A 25,254-nucleotide genomic window follows, 5' to 3' on the forward strand; every position below is an offset into this window, starting at 1 on the left:
TGCTTTTCTCTTTAAGGAAGGAAGAAAAAGTCTGATGGCAGCAAAGCCAGCATTGCAGACCGTTCTCAAGCAGATGAAAGCTCTGAGGGAAACCAGCCTGACACTGAGCTCTCTGAGCTGGAGAAGGTAGGAATATACGCCTGGGGACTGGCAAGAAAGGCAGACAAAGGAAAATGACTTAGAAAAAGAAAAAAAAGTTTTGAATTACTAAAATAATCAGGCAACTGCTATTTCTAGACTCTGATCAGAAATTGTGAGATAAATCTGGAAAATACAGACCCTTGTAAGGATCGTATTTCCCACTGTCTCCAGACTGCTTCAGTCACAGGTGCTCATTTTTCATATTTTCTTTGTGTTGTTTGATCAATGTATATTCATCATAAGGCATATTAAAAATTACCCATTTGCATCCCATGTTAAGAGCTAGCTCCCAAACCTGTCAGCTAATGAATTGTTGGATTAAATTTCTTGTTCTTTGAAGCAAGGTCTTAAGGTATTGTCATCATATTGAGAATGCAAGGTCTGTGCTGGCTGAGGGAGCAAAGCCAGAGAAGTGTGCCTGGTTTTGGGCTCTGATGCCTGGCTGAGCATGTTCAGCCTGGAGAAGAGAAGGCTTTGGAGAGACTTCCTTGTGGTCTTTTAATGCTTAAAGGGGTCTTATAAAAAGGATGGAGAAGGACTCTTACTTGATTAGCTAATGATAGGATAAGAGGGAATAGTCTTAAACTAAAGAGGATAGATTTAGATTAGACATTAGGAGGGATGGGGCCTCGGGCAGAGAGGTTGGAGATAGATGATCTTTAAGGTCCCTTCCAACACAAGCCATTCTATGAATGTCACTTAACTTAATAAAAATAAACAAAGTCTCAGATAGTTTGGGAATTAATGTAACTAACCTTTCTTAGCTAAACAGAGTACAGGTCCCAGACTAACCCATAGATGCCATGCCCTATCCAGCACAACAGAATACAGAAATCCTGGTGTGAGCCACATATAACATACATTGGGTCACATAACAGGGCTGCATGGAATGAAACTCTACAAATTTATAGATATGATTAAAAGCAAGATAGCATCCCATGGCTTACCATCCTGATAGTTATCAAAGACAAAAACATTTGCCTTCTCCTTTTATGGTGCTTATGGGACACTGTCTTTTATCAAGTCCAGAATGAGTTTCATGATGGCTGTTGATTCATGGAAAGACGATAGCAAAGATTGTGCCAGTTTCCTAGATATTGTTTTTTTCCCAGAAAGCTTTCAGTGACTTGTATGGGACAAAATGGAATTGATTCTAATTCTGTGTGCCCATCTCTGTATTAGCTACTGTGAATTCTTCTTAGTCTTGTTTCAGCCTGGCATGAAATATAAAAGACTGTGAAAAAATAGTGTTATTTGAGCTAGTAAGTCTTCTAGTTTTACAAGTTGCAAGCTGAATTCTGCCATTTACTTTTCAGACTGCTGTTGAGAGAGAGGCAGGGAACCCTCTGGCGCAGCTGCAGAGTTATCGCCCCTACTTCCGAGAACTAGACCTGGAAGTGTTCACTGTACTCCACTGCGGGCTGCTGACAAAGTCTATCCTGGACACGGAGATGCATACAGAGGTGAGTGGAACAACACAAAAACATCCAGGTATGACTTTGTGTTATGTATTGCCTCTCTCTGAGGCCTTGTTTCCTTCTGATCCATTGAAATGGGTGGAAGATTGATCCAGGGCTGTGAGCTGGGTACTAGGAGAGAATCTGTCCACAAAGAAAATGAAGTAGCTCAAGGCACTGAGATAAAAAGGACTTTCCTTCTATAGTAGACATCAAATACAGCAACAATATTTAAAAATAATAATAATATTGCATATAAGGGGAAAAGATACAGCATAACGTATGCATTTAACAGAAAGCAAGAGGTTTTAATAATGAACACTGCTTAGCTGCAGGATGTGGTGGCCTACCTATTGCAGAGAACCTATGGCATTACAGTCCACATTGCAAAAGGCAAATGTCTCAAGTTATCAGCAGATGAATCTGTGTAAGGGGAGATTCAGGTTGGGTATTAGGAAAAGATTCTTCACTGAGAGGGTAGTTGGGCACTGGAACAGGCTCCCCAAGGAACTGGTTATGGCATCAAGCTTGTTGGAGTCCAAGAAGTGTTTGGACAATGCTCTCAGGTACGTGGTTTGATTTGTAAGTAGTCCTTTGTCAATCCAGGAGTTGGACTCAGTGTTCCTTGTGGGTCCCTTCCAGCTCAGGATATCCTATGATTCTAGATGGGAAACTCGGCTCAAATATGGGATTAGTGTCATGGATGTGCCCTCCTGTCTCCCATCTGGGAGCTTCTGTAAAACTGCATTACTATGGATCTGGAAAGCAGAAATGTGTAATTTTATTATGCTCTTTGTAGGCAGGCTGAGTCCACCTAGAGTCTAATTTTGTTGCACAGCGGTGGGATTAATAAGCTATGAAAGGGGCACAGTAGGCTGGAGTGTGGCCTGGCCTGCTCCATGGCCAGCTATCTCTGTGTGTATAGAGAGCAGGGCAGTTGGAAGACCGTGTGACAAATCTCCTGGCATTTGTGGCAGTATTTCAAATTACATCTTGGCTATTACTCGGTGATTTTTGTGCTTCTTTGGACTCAAACCTCTTTTTATCCCTAGGACGTCAATAGTATTTTGAACTTTAATGTATAAATCGGTTCTCTGTCAGTATGGAGGAGGTGAAGCTGAGCTTCAAGGCACCTACAACTAGGTCCTGAGTCCAGGAATTGACTGTCCTTCCTTGTAATTACAGGCTAGTGAAATTGTGCAGCTGGGGCCTGCTGAACTCTACTTCCTTCTGGAGGACCTGTGCTGGAAGCTGGAACACGTGCTGACTCCAGGCTCCACAAGGAGAGTGCCCTTCTTAAAGGCACGTACAGCAGTAGCTAATGGTGCAACGCCTGTGCCAAGCAGAGCATGTCAGTGACTTCCACACTTATCCTGAATGGATAAATGCTTTTCAGAATTATTTTCTCTTAACAGCTAAATGTCCCAACTGTGTGTCACAGCAGCATTTGTCCTTTGTCCTAAAGACAATTTGTCTTAAAGAGATTTCTGTACCACTTCTCTGTCCAAGGGGACAAGATGTAGCTCAGGTTAGGCAGATAGAAGCTGTTGGACTCAGTTTTTTTTGTTTGTTTGTTTGTTTGTTTTTGTTTGTTTGATTTGTAGTCTTTAAAACAGCACCTCGAATGTAGTAACTCTTTGGTTTCCTGGCCGATGACTTCAGGAAGAAAGTAAATGCATGTGGCCCATTGCATTAACCTATGAGAAATTCACTACATCAGTGTTCCTGTTCTTTATCTTTCTACCTATCTTAATTCCCATGTACACAGACTGCCTTCTCTTAGTGTTTGAATAAAACACGATGACCTAGATGTCACATCAGTTTTGTTCTCTCCATCAAATGTTGTCCACTTGTCTGAGTTGGTGCTGGTTGTTCAGCAGAAGCCCTTTTTTTTATTCAGTGCTCCTTCCTGGCAGAGTATATGACATCAGGAATTGCACTGCTGAAGTAATCTTAAGTTATTCTCAAGTATGTCATACAACATTATTCTCAAGTAAGACTGATGAAGTGACTTTGAATTTTTGGGTTTGCCACAGGAAAGAAGCTACAAGGATATTGGCTTTACCCACCTGCGTCAGAGATCCCCTAAGGAAGTTGCTGTGTGTGTAGTCAAGCTACTGAAGCCACTGTGTAATCACATGGAGAACATGCACAATTACTTCCAGGTCAGTGGACAGCAATTTTGACTCAAAAAAATCATCCGGTTTTGTTGCCTCTCAAAGTATTTTTGGTTTTGTTTGTGGGGGAAAAGAGAGTGGTTTTGGTGTCTTGAGTGTTTTTTTGTTTTGTTTTGTTTGTTTGTTATTTTAAACATGGAATTTATGGAAATGGATTGCTGTGCTGTTGTCTTTCCTTGGAATGGCATGTAATGAGTGATTTGTTCTGTATTAAAGGCAGTTAAACAAAATCAGGGTGTGGTAGACGAACCAGGAGTGAACATCCAGGAGCACCAGATGATGTCCTCTTGTTACCAACAGCTGCTACTAACTTTTCGCTTGCTATTTGCTTGGTGAGTTCAAGCAGAAGAGTATAAAAATTGCATAAAAAAACAAAGTCTATTTACTGCTTCCTTTTCTTCTTCCCTTCCTTTAAAGTGTTTGTACCCAGCAAATGGCCTGTTAGTCATGCAGAACAACACACTGCACACAACACACTGGAGACATTTAAACATTTTGTAGTTATGTCAACCTTTGTTGTCAACCCTGAACTAAGACAGTAGGTGACTCACAGTGAATGCAGGGTAGTCTGAAGCGTAGAACTGGCCAGCATTCATTGTGTTAATCCATGTGGTTTTGGATTAAGACCAACATAAGAGGCATACTCTCACACCTGCCTGTGCAACTCTCATTCTGCCTAAGGATCTTGGAATTTCTTACCCCGAAGTCCCCTTGTCTCAGGCTAATTTGTCATTGCCTGAGTCCTGAGCAATAAGACTTTCTTCTGTCAATGGATAGGATGAATGTGTGTTTCATTACTGAAAAGCCTATGCTGCTCATGTACTTGAACTGGACTCATAAATGCCAAACTCAGTGCATGTGCAGCATGGATTTAACCTCCGCATCTGTTAGTATAATTCTGATTAGCATCATGGAGGTTTTTTATCTGAATCCTAATTTAGATCTGTATGTAGAAAGCACTTTACCTTTGTTGTATTTCAAAAACATCAGTAACTGTAAAAAGAGTATGAAAAGGCAGTAGCAGAATGCAAGTAACTGTCACTTTGGCACTCCCTAAACGTTAAACGCTCAGTTATAAAAGTTACATTCTCTTTAATATTTAGCAGAATTTTCTAATTTCCTTTTTCTCTTCCATTGCCCTGGCAGTTGCAGGGAAAAAGATGGAATATTTGAACTAAGCTTGCTGTTAAAATTGTGGGTTTCTGTGTGTATGTGCCCTATAACTTTCATATTGCTGGGCTCTTCTTGCATATCAGCTTCTTTATTTTTCTTGTTGCAAATGTATGCCCAGATATGCTTTTGTATCTGATATCTCTCCTCTTTCTAGTCTGATGATAAACTGGACTTTTTTTTTCTGCCCTCAGGAATGGTTTTTCTCAGCAGGAGAATACTGACTTGCTAAGGTCAGCTCTCCAGGTAGTTGCAGACAGGCTAAAGCCAGGAGAGACGGAATTTCTTCTTCTTGATGAGCTGATAAGGTAGAATCAATATTTCCCAAACTTTGAAAGTGATGAATTTCAAGCAGTTTTTTTTTTTTGGTGGGCATTATGGGTAAATGTGTGTTTGGGATCTCTCTCAGAGATGATACCACCTTTAAACAGGGGATTTTTCATTTAGTCTAACCATAGCGCAGTCAAAGCTAATAAAATGTTGCTACAGGATGGTAAGATGTGCATCAGTCTGTGCATGTCATTTGTAAGCGAGCTATTTGAGACTGGGAGATCAGTAGGATTCACAGAAGGAATGAGCAAGTTCTGGGTAGTTAAAAGGTCTATAGGGACATGAGGCAAAAGCAGTGTATAAAGACGTTGCTAAACTTAAAGTGACTGGAGCCTGAGAAAAGTTTCCCAGTGACTGACTTTTGGTCTCCTAGAGGTTGACTACCCCTTCTTCAAAGAGAGTATTGCTAGAGACAAATGCCAGGCTGGACTATGGAGACCTTGGATCTAAGCTGGTCTAATACACCTTTTTTATTTATGTGCTTATGGGAGATTACAGTCTTTACCTTTTTCTTTCCTGTCATTCCCCAGTGAGAGTTTCCAGTACCTACTGAATTTCCAGCAGAGCATTCCCAGCTTCCAGTGTGCATTCATCCTCACTCAGCTCCTGATTGCCATCTCTGAGAAACCAATGGCTGGCTGGAAGAAAGAGAAAATGGGTAATGTGTGAAGAACCTCTTCTCCCAGATTAGTTTTCATGCTGTCCTTCGCCAGTAAATCTTGGGTTCTGTCTCTGGAGTGCATGTTTTTGGGGAGAGTTTTCCTCTCAGTATCCTAGTGGTCTCACCAGGGTGAGCAGTCCTAACCACTAATAAAAGGAACTGCAGTAAATGTATGAGAAGCTCTTTGATATTTGTTTTATTGTGCCTCAGTCACATGCAGAAAGGCAGACTCCAGCTCCTTTGGTTGGTGTTTTTAAAATCAGAGACTCACAACTTTTAAGAGTTTCTGCTGTTTAATTTTGATACCAGATTAACCATTGATGATGGAGCTAACCACAGACATAATCAGATGTAACTTCCCTTAAAATGAACTGTCCATATAGAGCTGTTACTTCAGGGTAGAGAGGGGAATGCTTATCTGTTGTTAACCCCATACAACAAATGTTCTCAGTCACTAGAACCGCCCTTATTAGGGATTAGAACCAGCTTTGTAGGAGGGACAACATTCAAGCAGATGAAGCATAGGTATGCTTGCAGGTAATATACAAGAAAAACACTTGCTCTCCGCTTGGAATTCTTTATTTCAGTGTATGACAGCTCTCTCAGCTGTACCTTGTCATACTGAGACACCTCTAGAATTTGCCTTTCTCAGATGTCCATAGCCACTCAGAATGATAAGTTCTCATCTTTGAGAGACGTGATAAATCCCATCTTTGATGGGATTTTACGTCTTTAAACAGGCCCACATTGAGAGAACTGCCCACTGACCATGTCAGGGAATAATAAATTTTAACTAATAATATCCGGTTTTAAAATATTTCTGCAAGACACATGGACATATGGCCTTTTTATGGAAGAAGGAAATTGTTTTAGATTCTTGGGAACCAAAGCACGTCCAATTTCTTCTGTAAGTTATTCCTTATCTTTTACAGCTTTGCTGGCAAAGCAGTTCCTCTGCCGGTCCTGGGTGAAACCCAATGGGGACCAAGAGAAGGGCAGCCAGTTCAACAGCGCACTGCATACTCTGCTCTGGTAAGACTCAAGCTGTTGTAAGAGCATGCTGAGACACTCTATACAAATTTTTCTAGTCGTTACCGTTGTTGCAGAGGGATGACTCCTCTCAGTCATTACCCTCATACTTTAAGGATACAATGAGTGGTAAGAATTTTGTTAGTCATTGGCCATAGAAGCATGCTTGCACCTCGTGTTTGCTAGATGATAGCTTGTCAGTGTACATCAGCACATTAGAGATATGTGTGCATACATGTAGAAATGTGGATGTGGACTAAAATATCTGGTTTTGTTTTCACAAAAGTGAACACAAATCTGCTCTCACTAAAGCCAAGGAGAGCAGGACTGAGTCTTAGGTGAAATATAATCACCAAATCAAAAGATGGTGAAGGTTGGAAGGGACCTTTGGAGGTTCCTTTGTTTCAACTCCCCTGCTCTAACAGGTACCCCTTAAAGCAGGCTGCCAAGGACCAAAAGAGGTTTGTGACTTCTGGAAGAAGGGACAGGCAACTCAGGAGGACTACAGAGCTGTTGTGAGGTTATTACAGGGAGGAAATCAGAAGAGCCAAAGCCCAACTAGAGTTTAACTTGGTCATTACTGTAAAAGACAATAAATGTATTTTTATAAGTGCATAAACAAGAAAAGGAGGGCTAAGGAGAATCTCCATCCTATACTGGATGCAGGGAGAAAAAGTGATGAGAGATGAGGGAAAGGCTGAGGTACTTTTAATGCCTTCTTTGACTCAGACTTCATTAGTAAGACTAATTGTTCCCAGGGTACTCAACCCGCTGAGCTGGGAGGCAGAGGCAGGGAGCAGAATGAAGCTCTTGTTATTCCAAGGGGAATGGTTAGCCACCTACTACGCCACTTGAACACATACAGATCTATGCGGCCATGCGGGATCCACCCAAGAGTACTGAAGGAGTGCTCACCAAGCCACTTCTAATGATTTATCAGCAGCCCTGGCTATCCAGGGAGGTCTCAGTTGACTGGAGGTTAGCAAACGTGACGCCTGTCTACAAGAAGGACAGCAAGAAGGCTTTGGGGAACTGCAGGCCTGTCGGTCTGACCTTGGGGCCAGGGAAGGTGATGGAACAGATCATCCTGAGTGTCCTCACACAGCACATGAAGGACAAACAGGTGATCAGAGCCAGACAGCATGGGTTTATGAAAGGCAGGTCCTGCCTGACTAACCTGATCTACTTCTGTGAGAACATGACCTATTTAGTGGATATGGGAAAGGCTGTAGACTTTGTTTACTTGAACTTTACTAAAGCAGTTGATACTGTTTCCCACAGCCTTTTCCTCGAGAAACTGGCTGCTTGTGGCTTGGAGGGCTGTATGGTTCACTAGGTAAAAAACAACTGGCTGGATGGCCAGGGCCCGAGGGTCGCTATGAATGGAGCTAGATCTGTTTGGCAGCCAGTCACAAGTGGTCTTCCCCAGGGCTCAGTACTGGGGCCAGCTTTGGTTAACATTACATACATATCCCTGTAGTTCCCTGGGTCCTTTTTGAAGGTAGGAGTGATGCTTTTCCTCTAGTCCTCAGGCACCTCTACCAGTCACTATTGCTTTGGATTTCCTACGTAAGAGTGGCATAAGAGTGAGCTTGACAATTTTAGGCCACGTGCTACAGGTAGTTCAAGAATTTTCTGGGTTATTCTGTGTAATATTTACTGGTGAACTAAGCTTGTTTCGGATTTAGTGTCTACCTAGAGCACACAGACAACATCTTGAAAGCTATAGAAGAAATCTCCAGTGTTGGTATTCCTGAATTGATCAACTCTGCCAAAGATGGATGTTCTTCTACATATCCTACACTGAGCAGGTAATTATATCAATAGAGACTTTGTACATCGCAAGATGCACAATGACTTTTTATATTCAATTATTTTGTAGTCTATTATGGTTTCATGCTAGTACTGCTGTGGACAGCTCTGGGCACTTCTAACTTTTTTTGGGGCAGTCCAAAATAGGTTAGTGCATAGTTAGCTTTAAATGGATGTGGAATGTCATTGTGCGTTGCTGCAATGTTAATTTTATTATTTGTGAGCCGTTTCAATTAGAGAATGAACTGCCATCCGTCATTAAGTATGCTGCCTCTTTACATGCTGCTACTGTTGTGATATAAAGCACTCTAAAAGTCACCTTCATAAACCTGGGGCAGCTCTAAGCAGTCCTGGGCTGGTACGTGGTTTGCAAAAGCTCTGTGGACTCATGTTATTCCTGCTACTAGCACAGGAATTAAGGAGCATGGCATACGTAGGGACGGCCAAATTTCCTGCACTTCAAAACAACTAAAATCTTAGATTTTTGATGGAGAGACATGCTTATGAGTCCTAGGTTCAGTCTCTTGGGATTTGCTACTAAGCAGAATGCTCAGCTGGGCAATCTTTAAGTATTCCACATTGTTCTGGGGACAATAAGTCTGTCTAGGTGCTGAGGGATGGCTTTTAATTTTGCTCTTGTTTACTCCACAGGCAGACATTCCCAGTTTTCTTCAGAGTAATGATAGCTCAGCTAGAGAGTTCAGTGAAAAGCATCCCAGCTGGGAAACCATCAGACTCAAGTGAGGTAGGAAAACAAATGCAATGGAATCTTTGAGGGGAAAAAGGGCATAAGTTAAACTATACAGCATAATACAGTTGTACAGCTTGTAAAGGAATCTACTGCTGAACATGGTCTGTGAAAAGCAGTCAGAGAGGCTCATTGATCATACAAAACTGATGCACAGGAGTAGCATCCTTTTTTTTTCTTGGTTTGCACCATGTAAAAGACAGTAAATTCATTAGAAGCCATAACTGGAAAACAGATAGTAATCAGCAAAATAAAAAGCTTTGCAGTTGGCCTGCACACCTGTGTTGCAGCACAAAATTATTTTCCAAGCAGGAGTTTCTCTAAGATCAAGGAAGTGTGTTAACTCTGAGCATTTTTTAAGGCATGTGGGAACTGATCAGGCTGGCATTGCCATTGTGTGGTTTTGTCAGTGGGTTTGTCTGATAAATCTGCCTGTGGGGAAGCTTTGTCCAGCTGTTCTCAGAAACAACCATGCTTTGGGTACAGTTCTTCAAGACAATTCCTTATCCATTAAACAGTCCACCCTTAAATACCTTCTATCGCTAGTCTGGAGATCAGGATGTGATGTGGGACCATGTCAAAGGCCTTACAGAAGTCAAGGTAGATGACGTTGGTTGGTTTTCCCTTGTCAACTGATGCAGTCACTTCATCATAGAAGGCCTCCAGATTGGTCAGGCACAATTTGCTCTTGGTGAAGCCATGCTGGCTGTCTCAGATCACCTCCTTGTCTTTCATTTGCCTTAACATTGTTTACAGGAGGTTCTAATTATGGTCCCCTTGCATCCCATTAGACACAACTGGAGAAACTGCTGCAGTGGAACATTGCTGTGCGGAATTTCCATATCCTTGTTAACTTGGTCAAGGTGAGGATTGATGATGATTTGGGATATTTTTCTGGTTTTACCTTCAGATTCCTAGCAATTTACCCAAGTTTGTGAGCACAAGGGAAAAATGTGAAGGATGATTTACTAGTGGAATGACCTGGAAGTGGTAATTAAAGGCAATTATAATTTGTGTACAAGGTTTTCCATTTAGCTTTCTCTTAAGTACTTTCTAATTGTACAGTCTGCACATCTTACTAATACAGTTATCACAAATAAAAAGTCTGTAAAAGGGAAGAATGATGTACAGTGGTGCAGGCAAAGTACAGAATGACCCCCCTATCATCTAGTACAATATCTTGTGTATGACAGAGTCCACTGCCAGCTGTGGAAGGAGGTAGATGGAAGAAGCCTTACAGGTAGGTCTGGAATAACATCTGACAGAAAGAGGCATTCTCCTGCTGTACTCAGTTAGAGGCAGGCTAATACTCTGAACTCAGAAGGCTTGGATTCCTGTCTAGAACATTCATTCAGTGTTTACCTGATAGCCCTCATCTCCTGACTCACACCCAATGTGTGCTTCCTTTGAACCCTGCCAACGTTCCACGTCACCCTGTGGTGATAAATTCCAGAGGCCAGCCCCGCTGGATGAAATACTCCCTTCCATCAGTTTTTGAGTTGGCACAATCAATGTCACTGATTGTGACCACGTTTTGGGCAGAAGGGAACGAGTACGGCTGCACGTTGCTCTATGCCTAGATTGATCATTACTATTTGCTTTTATCATATTTGCAGTGATGATCAGCAAGTTCAGCTTTTTCAAGTACAGTTTATGAGTTCTGGTGAATTGAGCTGGATTCTTCTGTACAACAGCATTCACTGGGGCCCTACCTGCACTCCAGATGCTCTCACAGCACCTGCCATCTGAGAGCATAAAGAGTAGAGCTGACTCAACTAGTTGTGTTTTTTGCAGTCCATAGCAGCACCAGAGTACCTTCTCAGCCTTTACTGACATCTGTGTGCTATGCCAGTTAAAATGCTCATTATTTGGCTATAGAATTGGTCACTGGCAAAAAATATGTATGCAAAAATATACCAGAAGAAAGCCCACAGGAGAGCTGAGACCATCTATTTGGTTTCTTTCTTTGTTGTTAGATCACAGCTGTGTGACCTGTGCAGTGACACCTGCTGCTTTTTCATGGCTGACATCATTAATATAACAGCTCCATTATTTCTTCCAGAATACATTGTTTTGAATGCCTCAGTTTTGCTTTGTCTGTTAGGTGTTTACTTGCCCACCAGCTGGACTGGGTCTCTCAGTTCCCAGACTATCAATAATTGCAGACTCACTGGGATGATTTTGTGCCATCTGCAAAAGGTATAGCTCCCTGCTCCCTTTAGATGACTGAATAGCCATCCTGCAAAGTACTTCTGTCTGACAACCACTACATTTCATGCACTTACATATGTTCTCTGTTGAAATTTGAGAATGGATGGTGCCTTAGAACAGGTTTCACACATGTAACTGAGTGCTATTTGCAATTGGCTGCTGTGCTTGTGTTTTTGCCTTTAGACTTGCAGACTGATCTAGCTCTCCTCTTGCCCACGCAGGTATTTGACAGCAGGCCTGTACTCAACATCTGCCTGAAGGTAAGCAAGAACTCAAAATAATTGAAGAGAGCTATTAAAATACCAGCTTTCTTGAATTACTGCTTCCAGTGGAGAAGAGTAGTTACTGATTTCTCTGGAAGAAGCAGATATAACTTATTCTCATACGCTGAGCTGTCTTCCAGTTATCCTTCTCGAATGGCTCAGTCATGAAGACTTTGCTGCTAATGGCATTACTGACTTAAGCCCTTTTCCATCTCTGCTTTCCCTGGGGTACTTCAAATCAGAGGAGACATCACAGCAGGCAGGTTTCCTTTAGAGCCCAGAGAGACAGTGTGTCCTCCTGCAGCTCTTCCTTTTCTGGCTAGGATTTACGTAGTGACTCTGTCATTTTCTTTACTTAGGTTTATTACCAGTTTGCTAGTGAATAAAACCAGGGATGCGTACAATTATGAGACCATGTACAAGGCTATGTATGAGTCCACCTTTGCAGTGACTAGAGTGGGACCCTTTACTGAGCTTGTATATTCCAGTACAGCTTTTACATGAACATAATCTTTTACTAAGCAAGAACAGTCTCTCCAGGATAACTTGAAAGAATGTATTACTCTCTTACCTGACTTCATGATGGTTCTTTGAAAAGGAATTTAAATTTGCCTTCTAATGTATTTATTGTTCTTTTATAGTACGGACGTCTTTTTGTAGAAGCATTTCTGAAGCTTGCCATGCCTCTCCTGGATCACAGCTTTAAAAAACATAGGGTAAATACTTTGGAGACAGAACTGTCTAGAACTGGTTGAGAAGCACGACTGATACTTGCTCTAAGGATATTCCTGTCTTTGGTCAAATGTTGGCACAACACTTGCAGTGCTTCATGACAAATGTGTCTGATGTTTCCAGCTTGCTGTGCCCTGCTTACATGCCTGTGCAGTGCTCTCTTAGCAAACAGATTGCTATTTGTGAGCTCTTGGCCGTGAACTGGAAAAGCTGAATGGATTCACTGTTAGCAAAGGAAGCCCTCTCAACCTCCTTCTCCTTCAACAGTTATCACCACAAAGGTGTCCCTCAAAGTAGGAAGCTCACATTGAGTAGTTGGTGTTGGTGGGGTCTAGGGATCCATGGGAGGGTGTTTTTGCAAAAATTCTTGCAGTTTTGAGCAGTACAATATGCATGAATGCAGATGGACTGAGCAACCTCAGTGCTCTATGTGATAAGCAAAAACAGTCTATTTATTCCCTTTCCTTTGTTGCAAGATGAACTTCCTTTACTGGTGAGACTCGTTCTTTGGCTCTGTCTTTACAACTTGTCCGAGTCTTTAATAGATAACCCATTTCCATTGCAAATATGAGATCTGTTCTCATGGCTGTTTGGTGGAATGAAGTTATCAAAAAGATATCTAGTCATTACTACTGCACAATAGAAACTGCCTCATAATTTGCTCAGTAGAGAGAATTGATGACCAGAGTTCATGTTGGAAGTGTTTCAAATATCACAGTCTAGCAGTATGTTATGTATTTTCCTTCTGGTTCCCCTGATAAAGAAGGTTGTACTCAAGCACAGATGTGCCAAGATGGTCTTGATCTTAACTGCTCCACTTTCACTGTTAGGTTCCAAAGGCTGACTCAAAATCAGTTTTCAAATTGCTTGGCCTGATAGTGCTTATAACATGTGATCCTACTTCTGTTACCAGTTACTTGATGATGTGCATGGTGCAAGTCTCCTGTGGTTTATCCTGTTCATCTGATGATCTCTGCATCATATCTTTAAAAGGATTACTGGGACTCTCACATTACTCTCATTTTCCTTATGGAAAAATCCTTTGACCATGATTTGATCTATTTATTTATTTATTTATTTATTTCAGGATGATGTGCAGGGTTTGCTGAAAACCTTGCAGCTGAGTACCAGACAACTTCATCACATGTGTGGCCACTCCAAGGTAAGGTAACTTCCAACTGCAGCACAAACTCCTGTCATAAGAATTGATTATTTTCCTCTCCCTGTTTTTCTAGGGCATACACAGGTTCTACTTGCAGGCTTACAGCAGTATCAGTTATAGCAAAAGCTCTGGAAGGAGGAGAAATAGTCTTAGTTCATGGCCCTGGAGTTCAATTATTTGATTTGGAAGTGGCTGAGGTGGATATCAGATCAGGTTAGCGTACCCTATTTTTTAGGACAGGTTCTTGATATCTTTGGTCATTGGCATCTGCAAGAGGATGTTTTTGAGGACACAAGCTAAGACCCTAGAGACCTGGAATAAAGTGCAGGTGCTACACTGATAATATGGGAGAGAAGCCTTGGCAAAGACCAACAGCCTTGTGAGTCAGAAGAACGGACGAGGAAAAACCATACTCAAAATCCTCTTGAGGTGCCTTTTTGGCTTTATACATTTATATTAAAGAAAAGGGCAAAGGGAGAGGAGTAAGATGGTGACACCCAACCAGTCTGCAGTTCTCTCTGTAGAAGACTGGGGGAAAGAAGGAAGAAGAGGACTAGCACCCTGCTTGCAGTGTGGAGAGACAGTACTTAGCACAAGAGAGAATCACAGGGGAAAAATGCAGTAAAAAGGAATTTCACTTGTGTCAGACTCCTCAGAGCTCCAAGAACACGTCTGAGAAAGAAGCTTTTCCAAAGTAGTTGAAGCAGTGCTCCCCAAGCTAGATTTGCTAACAGTGTAATCCAGAGCTGGCATCAGGAGCAGAAAAACCTCGCTGAAAAACAGAACGTGCCATTGCAGCTCTCAGCATAGAGGAGAACCTGTCCAATCAGTCTGGTGAACTAGAACCTGGCACCAACCTGGGAAATGCTAAAAAGCCAGTCTGACACTTGAAACTTAATTCCTTGTGCCCACTTTAAAGTCCCAGTTCACCCCAAAAGCAGCATAACACCACTGCAGCTTGTGATGGTTTTTTTTGCACTTGATCTGGATGTCTAAGTGTGGTGTCCCACAGTCCCTCTTAGCAAATAACTGCGATTAGTGAACACCTTTGTTTTACAATTGCTCTTCCATCCACTGCAATCTGATCAGGCCTCTGCGCCAAATCGTTTTGGCAAGAGTGAGAAGGCAGTGACTGATTCGGGGCAAATAAATAAATGTATGCAATGAATGAAGAGGATTACCTGAAAATTACCTGTGTGGAGTTAATGGCAACACTTGTTAAAACAGTCTTGATACCATTTTCATACAACACTAGTAGATGCTCACTGACTTACATGTGATGTTATCTAAGATTTGCTACTCCCTTGATATGAATGTCTTTAAAGAGCTTCTCGTACCAGACAGCAGCGATCAGCTTCACCTGAGGTATTTAGCATTTGCTCTTCTGCATCAGCTTGCATATCTAATGCTGGACGTAAGGGGACAGATTTTTGCAACGGACATGGTGCTTTGTCGAGTCTCCAAACTGCTTGAAAGCAGTTGGGTGGGTTCCAAGACCCAGGGAGCACTGTGGTGTTGGTAGCGTCATTGGCGAGCTCTTCCCTGATTAAGTTCTGATTAATGCTGACGCTTGCTAGCTCCTGCCTCTCACGCAGACCAGAGAGCAGATTGCTGTTGGTACTCAGTTGCTCATTCCCTGCTGGCAGAACACGAAGCAAGGCAGTGCCCCTCTTCCCATACATGTTGACCTCGTCCAAGAAATAAAGTTACTCTGATTTCAGACTACAGCTAATGAGAGCAAGAAGCTTGCAAAGTATTCTCGTGAATGAAGAAAACGCACACAAAGTAATTATTTACGTCTCTTGGCAGGTTCTCTCGTTTAGCAATGGCTCTAGATCCAAGCCTAGCAGGAAGGGACTGCTCAGACAAACACGCTCACCTGAAGCTAAATCTCACACAATACTTGGCATAGCTGCCCTTCCTCAGCTGATTTTTGCTTACATCAGCTCCAACTGTCCTAGTCCTCCAAAAGCCAGTGCTGCTTTGGTCTGCATAAGCTGGCTTTGGAGTTGATAGTGCAGATACATTCCATGCAGCTAACGTAAAGGAACTATGTCAGGCACTAAGCCAGAAAAGATTGTCATTACAGTGGTTTATTCAACACCTTTCTCATTCTGTCTTCTCTGTACTTGGGAATTTCCTGACGTGAAACTCCCTTGGGATTAGTTGGCAGTTTGCGGCTATCAGCAAGCAGCTATTTCCCTTCCTAGGCAGGTAGTGTGGTGGTCTGCAGTTTGTAGCATTGCTTTTTGCTGGGGATTGGATCTGTGCGACTATCCATTTCTGACCTACATAGATAACTGGTATTTCACCAATAGCTTGCACGTGAGAGCCAGATTTACCCAAACATTATCAGTTGCACATGCCACCAGCAGCAGTGCATCTTTCAGACACTTGTGTGCAAGCAAGCTGTGGCTGCCATGGTGGCAGCAGTGGGAGATCTGTCTGTGAGGAGCTGTGTGTTCTTGGAGAAAAGAGCAAGTGACACCAGCCTGTTGCTGAGAGGATGGAGCAAATGAAAAGCAGATTCTCAAAAGATTTCCCAAGGGTGAGCAGAATTCATCTGACTTGGTAGAGATGTTAGTGGCCTGCCTGTAAGGTTTATGAGAAAAGCTGAGGCTCCTCCTGTTCTTACCAGAGGATGCAGCTGCTTGGATTATTGGAAATGACTCATTTGCTGTTTTAGACAAAACGCTTGTCTGAGTTTTATTTTATTTTTTTTAATATGTGAAAGAATTTGGCTAAGAAATTACATAGTTTGGGCAACCTTTGCAGGAACTGTGTCCCATCCCTCCCACCTGTGTAACTGTGGCTTGGACTAGCCCAGTTTCCTGTAACATCGGAACATAATTTGCCAGTGAAATTCTCCTCCCAGCCTGAGTCTGTACTGCCTAATTTTTACAGGCAGAAAATGTAGGCAAGAATCAGTTGTAACCATGTTGTTCAACTGTTTTGTATGTAGATTCGCCAAGATCTTGGACTGACTAACCATGTGCCTTTGTTGAAGAAGTCACTGGAACAATTTGTATACCGAGTGAAGGCAATGCTGGCATTCAACCACTGCCAGGAGGCATTCTGGGTGGGAATCCTCAAAAATCGGGATCTGCAGGTGAGAATTGTTTGGGGGCAATTACAAGCAGGGAAAGGATGGTGCTCACCTTACCCCCACAGCTGTGACTCTGCCTTTGTGTGTGGGTAGTATTGAAAGGCTGCATTCAACGTGACCATACTACAGCTGTAACAAGCACAGCAGGAAGCATTTTGTCAGGTTTTCAAGGTCCTGCATCTCTGCGGGGCTTTCTCACAGCGTGCCTCACACCAAAGGGGTCAGCTCTTCTTGTTCCCAACAAGTGGGTACAGGGACCCTTCCTCTCCTCAGGGCTAAGAACTTGCAAAAGGAAGAGGTAACCCCTCTTGAACACCTCCTGCACAGCTGTCTGCGTGTTAATGGAAACCCGTTCTGGCCGTTTTCTTCATCTTACACTCTGAAGGCAGGCCAGCCAGCACAAAGCCTGCTTTTCACCGCAAACCTATTTATTTGAGGCAGTAACAAAACGCCATCTTCCGTTCCACCCCAGCACGCTTCTGCTGCTTCCCATCCACTCAACACACATCTGTGTTACACGTAGGGAGAAGAGATTTTGTCTCAAGCTTCCGAAGCTTCCGAAACCAGGGACTCCGAGGAGGACTCCGCTGAGGTAGGGCTGCGGGGGCACCGCCTGCCCCCTCCGTGAGGCGGCCGGGTGGGGATGGCGGGGGGCGAGCCCGCAACCCCGGGGCTGAGGCCGGCCTCTCCCGCAGGAGCCCAGCGAGCAGGACGAGGAGGAAGAAGAAGAAGAGGAGGAGGAGGAGGAAGGGCAGGGGGCGGCAGGCAGCTGCCCTGCCCCCTGAGCACCGCCCGGGGCGGGGAAGGGGAAGGGGAAGGGGAGGGAGCGGGAGGGGGGGGAGGGCGGAGCGCGGCGGCCATGTCGGTGCAGGAGGACCCGGTGCAGCGGGAGATCCACCAGGACTGGGCCAACCGCGAGTACATCGAGGTGATCACCAGCTCCATCAAGAAGATCGCCGACTTCCTCAACTCCTTCGGTGAGGGGGGCGGGGGCCGGGGGGCCGTGTGGGGCTGTGTGGGGGGGGCGGTGTGTCTCACTGCCGCTGCCGCAGACATGTCGTGCCGCTCCCGCCTGGCCACCCTCAACGAGAAGCTGACGGCGCTGGAGCGCAGGATCGAGTACATCGAGGCCAGGGTGAGCCTTGCGCTGTGCTCGGGGGTGGCGGGGCCGAGATCGAGCTTGGCTCCTCCTAAGGCACTCCCTGTTCCTGCAGGTCACCAAGGGCGAGACGCTGACATAGACCGGGGGCGGCTCCGGGCCCCCCGCCGCTGGAGCTGGAGTCCCACGGCCTGCACCGGGCTCGCCGCCGCCGTCTCCTCCGCTCGTGTTGCCAATAAACCGCTGTGCTCCTGCCCTGCCTGCTCTCTGCCTGCCCGGGACCGGCTGCTGCGCGGCTGCCTGCTGCCCCAAGGGATGTCCGGAGTGCGCCCTCCTGCCTGCCCACCCCCCTCCGGCCCCGCAGGGTCCGGACCCTCGATCGTCCCCTTTGCAGAGGGGAGACGCTGCCGGGGTCCTGGGCCTGGCTGCTGGTGACTCCGTGAGGCATCCGGGCAGCGTGGCGCAGCCTCCGAGGTGCTTTGTGCTCCTGCTGGGGTCTGGAAGAAAAAAGCTGGTGAGCCTGAGGGTTGGTGGAGTGATTCTGCCTGCGCCTGTGCACGCTGTAAGGGCTGGCTGGGGGCAGCAGGCTCACCCACGTCGTGCACGCACCGAGAGCACCCTTAGACAGCATCAAGGAAGGGGTATGTCTCCTCCTCTGGGAGGCAAGCGTCACGGAGAAGGCAATCTCTCCTCCCTTTGTACCACTCTCCCGTTTTTCTCAGTTCTTCAGTGGGCATCTAAAGCTGCTATCTCACTGCTCTTATTTTTATTGTGGAGACCATGGGGTTGGGGTCAGTAAAAGTCTTCTTGCTTCCCAGCAGGCTTTAAATGTCTCCGTACGTTATTCAGCTTGAAAGCTCACCTTTTTGTGGTGATAATGTGATGTCAGCAGGTTTTACTGAACACCTGAGTAACTTTGTGTTCCCCTTTTTATCATCCAGGCTGGCAGGTCTGACATCAGCTGGCTGTCCCCCAGTCTGTGTTTTCTCCCAAAGTCATGGTTTTGCTGTCCATGGGAAGTTCAGTTTTCTCTGCCATTTGAGTAAGAAAACACCAAGCTTCCTTGCTGTTGCATAGCCAGTTGCATGTGCTTTCCTGTCAGGTCAGGCTGCACATCCAGGAGGTTTGGCTGCTTCTGCTGTGTAGTTCCAGCAGAAAGAACTGCTTTGTACCAGCCCAGCAGAGCTTACAGCAAAGAGTGGGGATGTTGTGCTTTTGCTCAGGGGTGCTGTCATACAAGACAGGTAGAGGGAAGGCACCTAGCTCTTGGAAGACAGTTGTGCTGTGACCCACACACACCAAAAGTCCACTCATGATTCACGTGCTGCCTATTCTGGATGTGCTTGTGGCTGGGCTGGCGTGGAGTCCTCGGAGATGATTGATACTTGTCTGGATGAGGCCCTGAACAGCTTGATTGGACTTGAAATTAGCCCCACTTTGAATGCGTGTGTGTGTGAAGTGGGGTGGGGTGAGCTAGACACCTCCAGAAGTCCCTTCTGCCTGAATCACTGTAAGATTATCCAGCCTAAAATTAAACGGGAGACAGGATTTTCTGGGTGGAGAAGCCTGGTCCTTGGGGTGATACTTCAGCTGCTGCTGCAGTGTGCAGCCTCGGGGAGTAGATAGAACTTGGCTATGTTCAGAGCACTTGGATTATTGTATAGAGCAGAGAATTCTGCTGGTCTGTCTCAAAATCACAGTGGCTGAGCCCAGCAGGGACCCCTGGAGGCCACCCGGTGCCCCCCTGCTCCAGCAGGGCCACCCAGCGCACGCTGCCCAGGACCACGTTCAGGAGGCTGCTGGCTGGCCCCAAGGACTCACGGCCACTCTGGGCAACCTGTGCCGCTGCTCCGCCCCCCCCACAGCACAGCAGCGTGTGCTGATGTTCAGAGAGAGCCTCCTGAGCTCCACTTTGTGCCCGCCACTCGCCCTGTCCCTGGGCATCGCTGCCACGAGCCTGGCTCCATCCTCCCTGCACCTTCCCCTCGGGTGAGCTCCCCCTGAGCGTCTTCTCCAGGCTCAGTCCCACCTCCCCCTGCCTGTCCTCCCTGGAGAGATGCTCGGTGCCTTCAGCATCTTTGTGGCCCTTCCTTGGACTCTGGATATGATGCCCTAGGCACCCACATTAAACTTTTTTTTTTGGCATGGATTCATGTATTCTAAATCGGGAGACTGATTATTTTTTTTCTGTGCATTTTCCCCACCACACATTTAATAGCAGGAGATGACAGCATGCTCGGTATCGTCAGAGCGCGCTTTCCTTTTGCACGGGGAGAGCTGAGTGCCCAGGCAGCCCTGCAGCTCTGCTTGGTGCCAGCTGACCAGTCCAGGACCTTGCCTCAGAGCCTGCAGCAGAGAGCAAGCTCACCCAAAGCCTCTTACGAAGCTGCGTGAATGCAGCAGTTTCATTTTCATTAGAGCCAGAGCCCTAACTTGAGAAATGTCTGCACAGCTAGAGTTGTGCCCCTGCTTGCAGTGAGCACAGCCTGTCACCCAGGCAGCTCAGAGGGAGCGATCAGAGCAGTCCAGCAGTCCTCCTTTGGGCCCACAATTCCCAGATCTCAGGTCTGGGAACCAGAGGTAGTACTGAATTTTTTCACCATTTTCTAGTGCCAGCAGAAAAGTGAGAAAATGCAAAGTTTAAATGTGGGCTCTATGCCACAGAAGTTGCAGTCGATGAGCCAAAGCACGTGTTTTAGCAGGCGTTATTCTCAAATAATTGTAGCTTCTAGTTGTGGTTGTACTCAGCTGGGCAGCTGAGTTCCACCTCAACTGCTCTCTCACTCCCCCTCCTCAACGGGAAAAGGGGAGAGAATATGATGAAAAGGGCTCAGAGGTTGGGATAAGGATGGAGAGAGTACTCAACAATTATTGTCAGGCTCAACATAGGGAGATTAATGTAATTTATTACCTGCTACTAACAAGCTAGAGCAGTGAGAAACTACAAGCAAACTAAAAATACCTCCCCCCATCCACCCTGTTCCACCTCCTCACCCGAAGTGGCACAGGGGAATGGGAATGGGGGCTATGGGCAGTCCCTGACGCTCTGCCCCGCTCCTTCACGGTCCCTCTGCCCCTGCTCCCCGTGGGGTCCCTCCCATGGATGCCGTCCTTCCTGAACTGAGCGGGGGCTGCCCACAGGCAGCAGCTCTTCAGGAACTGCTCCTACACGGCTCTGTCCCACGGGGTCCATCCCCCAGGAGCAAACTGCTCCAGCACGGGTCCCCCACGGGTGGGCAGCAGCTCCCCCCAGACCCCTGCTCCTGCGTGGGCTCCTCTCCACGGGCTGCAGCTCCAGCCTGGGGCCTGCTCCTGCGGGGGCTCTCCATGGGCCGCAGCCTCCTCCAGGCCACATCCACCTGCTCCACCGGGGGCTCCTCCACCCATGGGGGGGCTGCAGCGTGGAGATCTGCTCCATGTGGGACCCATGGGTGCAGGGGGACAGCCTGCTCCACCAGGGGAACTGCTGCTGCCTGCCTGGAGCAGCTCCTGCCCTCCTGCTGCACTCACCTGCGGGGTTGTGGGGCTGCTTCTCATTTTGCTCCCAGCTGCTGTTGCACGGTAGGTTTCTTTTCCCCTCCCTTTCCTAAATCTGCTCTCACAGGTCCCTTTGGAGCCAGCTGAAACTGGCCCGTCTGACATGGGGCAGCTGCTGGACGCTTCTCACTGAGGCCGCCCCTGCAGCCCGCCCTACCAACACTGTGCCACGGAAACCCAGTACCCTGGTAAGTACCTTTGGGGCTGTCTAGGCACCTATTGCTGACAGCCTTGGTGTTACAGCAACACACTGAGGGAAGGTGGGTGCTGAAGGCCTCTAAGAGAAGTGGCTCTATACCATATCAACCCCAGAGGGTCCTGCGGTGGTGATTTTATTTAACCCGGCGTACAGAAGCTGTGTGTATAGAAGCAGTTTTGCTGCTACTGGAAAAGGTGCAGTTGCCTGTGTCTTGTTACACTGGGCTTTAAAGTCCAGTTTCCCCTGGCAGCAGGGGAAATCGCCTGGAGCAGTCCCACAAAGGAGGCCGACCCTGCCTGCCTGTTGGTCCTACGGGGTCAGTGAGCTGCGAGTGTCTTGGGGGTGTGGGAAAGTCTCCACATTCACCGAGGTTTTTGTGTCATTTCCCAAAAGCTGCCGCTGAAGTTGCTCTGAAGTCTGCAAAACACCAGGACTGGGACGTGGTCCCAGTGCATGCAGAAGCTCGGGGGTGGTCCCGTTCCCCTGCAGCCTGGCACATCCACGCGTGTTTTCACTTTAGCTGACACAGATGCAAAGCCCTGATTTTGGCAGGTTCTTGTTGGTTGCATCCTGCAGCAGAGCTTTCTGCAAATCGTATCCTGGGGACAAAGAGGATAGGTCACGCTTGGCATCCTGCCAACTGCTCACCTCCACTTCTGTTTGCAGGAGGCCTATCTGTTCCCTAGGAACAGAAAGTGTGTAAGCCTCAGGAAATCTCAAGGGGAGACCGTATCTGATGTTTAACCCGACTTAAGACACCTTTGGGCTGGGGCTGCCAAGCCACAGCTCGCCCAGACTTTCCCTTGCCTCTTCCGGAGCCGTGGTGTGGTGGTCCCACCTGTCCAGTCCCTCGCAACTGGAAAACTGCTCCTTTTCTAGCAGCATTATCATAGGGGACATCTGTGGTTTTAAGCCATCATCCTTTGAATTTGCCTTTGCTACATCACGGAACATTCATGCTAAGGTTTCTCCTTGCTTATTTTTGATAGCTACCCAGAGCTGATTGACCTGGTATAAAACAGCTAACGGAAATACAAGTCGAGACAAAGCAGAGAAAAATAGTTTTTGGGAGCTGTGCTAGTTGATGCTTGGGACCGTACCAACACATCAGTGTGCTCCCAAAGGAGCCAAGAACCTTGCCACTTCTGCACTGAAGTTTATAAAGCTGTCGATAGCCAGCTTTTGCAGTTATGCTGCCTGCATCAGCTCCAGTTTCTCCCAGTAGTGACAATGTGTAAGGGTTTCAATAGCAAATGAAATCAGTAGTCCTGCGTCCAAAAACGGAGGGTGTAGGTGATAAAGGCGGCTTTGGATCCCAACTATAGGCTCTCTTGTCCTGAAAACGTCCTGAAAGCTGGGTGCTTAAGAACAAGGCTGTGGTCTATACAGAGGAGCCTTGGTGCCATGCCTGTATGCTTCTCAGCTGCAAAGAAAGGGTGAGAAAAAGGCTTTGGATCCACAAAAGATGCTCTTAGCCCTGAAGTGAAGGAGTTATAGGGGGAAAATGAGACATTTAGCCCTAAAAATGAGGCTTTGATTCCTCAGAAATGGGTTTTTCTGTGTGCCAGAGCATTGGACGCAGCCAGTCCAAGGGCCCAGGTTTCGGCTCCAAAGCCTGGCTTGGAGATACAAGACATGCCCTCTTGTGGCGAGGCCTTATTTGAGAGGAACAGCCCTGGTTTCACATTCCCAAATCCTCATGCTAGGAGATGAGGCCTGAGGTTTTGGACCCAAAGCCTCCTTTCAGGGTTCAAACACCCATCTGGAGGGAGCAAAGCATCACTTTAGGATCCAGGCAGAGGAAGCGGGCTGCGCTGTCCATGATTTTTAGGCCCCAGCATCACATATTAGGGCAGAAAGCCTCTTCCTTGGGCTCAAAGCCCTTTTTAGAGAACGAACCCTCCTTTTCAGTGCCAGGATCATCATTTGCTGAGTCAAGGCCTGACTGTCACATCCCAAAGGCTCAACCTGAGAGCCCAAAGCCTCTTTTTTAGCACCCAGAGCCTTCTCCTTGGGACTCAAAGCCTCAGGTTGGGGTACAAAGGCTCATTTTCTGGGTTCAAAGCCCCATTTTAGTGTCCAGAGACCCCCATGCTAGGCTCTAAAACTTCATTCTTCATGGCTGACGTCTCATGCTCAGGCTCCAAACCCTGATTTTCAGGGCCCAGACGCTGCTTTGGGATCCTAAGTCCCCTCCTGATTGCCTACCTTCTCCTTTGTAGGCCAAGAGTCTCCTTTTTGGTGATCAAAGACTTAATATTAGGGCTTGGAGACCCACCTCTTGAATTCAGAGCCGCCTTCTTGGGGCCTTCCTCATTAGGGCCAAATGCCTCATTTTCACCCTATTACCCCTTCACTTCAGGGCTAAGAGCATCTTTTGCAGATCCAAAGCCTTTTTCTCACCCTTTCTTTGCAGCTGAGAAGCATACAGGCATGGCACCAAGGCTCCTCTGTATAGACCACAGCCTTGTTCTTAAGCACCCAGCTTTCAGGACGTTTTCAGGACAAGAGAGCCTATAGTTGGGATCCAAAGCCGCCTTTATCACCTACACCCTCCGTTCTTGGACCCAGGCTCTCACTTTTAGGGCCCAAAGCATTCTTTTTAGGCCCCAGAGACACATATTGAGGCAGAAAGCCTCTTCCTTGGGCTCCAAAGCCTTGATTGAAAGGATAAACCCTCCTTTTGACAGGATTGTTCTTGCTTACACGTCAATCCTACAGAGCAGGCTGCCATTTCCAAGGGGCAATTCCCTATTTTTTGGGTCCACAATTTTAATATAAGATGCACCATGGCCTTCTTAGATGGCAAAGCCGTATGTGAGAGGAAGAGCCCTGCTTCCAAATCCCCAAATCCTCATGCTAGGAGCCGAGGCCTGAATTTTAGGGTCCAAACATCCATTTTGAGGAAGCAGAGAGTGGAGTGTGCACCATGCTGCCCTGACATTTTTTGGCCCCAGCATCACATATTAGGGCAGAAAGCCTCTTCCTGGGGCTCCAAAGCCTTGTTTGAAAGGATAATTCCTCCTTTTTAGTGGCTAACGATTTCTTGTATCCCCCTAACTCCCTCTCTCAGCCATCCAACCCGCAGGGCTCAGGACTTGTTGATGCTCTAAGGAAAAGCCTGAGGAGACAGAGAGCTGTGTGTCCAGCCCACAGGGCGCCGGACAACAGGCTGGCCAGGACAAGGAGACAAAGAACAGGCAGGCAAACAGCGCGAAAGAAGCAGGAAAGCTGGAGGAAGAGGTTCTGCCTCTGTTCTGCCGCTGGCTGGAAAGCGGATCTGAGAAGGGACAGCCTCGTTCGCAGCTGCTCGGAAGAGAGCCCCAGCTCGTGTCTGGAATGCTCTGGTGTCCCCAAGGCTGCCAGCACTGGGAACAGCCTGTTGATGGCGGTGCCTCCCCTTTCCTGGTGTCGCAGAGA

General features: G+C 46.5%; 2 protein-coding genes across 2 annotated transcripts in view; both read left to right on the plus strand.

The window, feature by feature from the left end:
* Positions 1–17,832, plus strand: part of FANCD2 (FA complementation group D2) — a 48,362-nt gene extending 30,530 nt beyond the window's left edge. The window contains exons 28-44 of the mRNA XM_027467990.3: positions 17–126; positions 1,458–1,604; positions 2,784–2,900; positions 3,635–3,763; positions 3,992–4,107; positions 5,140–5,253; positions 5,806–5,933; positions 6,869–6,968; positions 8,654–8,776; positions 9,429–9,522; positions 10,317–10,388; positions 11,958–11,996; positions 12,641–12,715; positions 13,819–13,893; positions 16,856–17,002; positions 17,523–17,591; positions 17,695–17,832. Of these exons, the coding sequence (XP_027323791.3) occupies positions 17–126; positions 1,458–1,604; positions 2,784–2,900; positions 3,635–3,763; positions 3,992–4,107; positions 5,140–5,253; positions 5,806–5,933; positions 6,869–6,968; positions 8,654–8,776; positions 9,429–9,522; positions 10,317–10,388; positions 11,958–11,996; positions 12,641–12,715; positions 13,819–13,893; positions 16,856–17,002; positions 17,523–17,591; positions 17,695–17,784 (1,745 nt within the window). The 3' untranslated portion in view covers positions 17,785–17,832. The remainder of the gene's footprint in view (positions 1–16; positions 127–1,457; positions 1,605–2,783; positions 2,901–3,634; positions 3,764–3,991; positions 4,108–5,139; positions 5,254–5,805; positions 5,934–6,868; positions 6,969–8,653; positions 8,777–9,428; positions 9,523–10,316; positions 10,389–11,957; positions 11,997–12,640; positions 12,716–13,818; positions 13,894–16,855; positions 17,003–17,522; positions 17,592–17,694) is intronic.
* Positions 17,833–17,839: 7 nt separating this feature from the next.
* On the plus strand, positions 17,840–18,353 carry BRK1 (BRICK1 subunit of SCAR/WAVE actin nucleating complex). Its single transcript, XM_027467995.3, has 3 exons — positions 17,840–17,976; positions 18,052–18,134; positions 18,214–18,353. The coding sequence occupies exons 1-3, from the start codon at positions 17,859–17,861 to the stop codon at positions 18,238–18,240; spliced, it is 228 nt and encodes a 75-aa protein (XP_027323796.1). The 5' UTR covers positions 17,840–17,858; the 3' UTR covers positions 18,241–18,353.
* The last annotated feature ends 6,901 nt before the right edge of the window (positions 18,354–25,254 follow it).

The sequence above is a fragment of the Anas platyrhynchos genome, chromosome 13 (assembly GCF_047663525.1).
Source record: "Anas platyrhynchos isolate ZD024472 breed Pekin duck chromosome 13, IASCAAS_PekinDuck_T2T, whole genome shotgun sequence".
Taxonomy (NCBI): domain Eukaryota; kingdom Metazoa; phylum Chordata; class Aves; order Anseriformes; family Anatidae; genus Anas; species Anas platyrhynchos.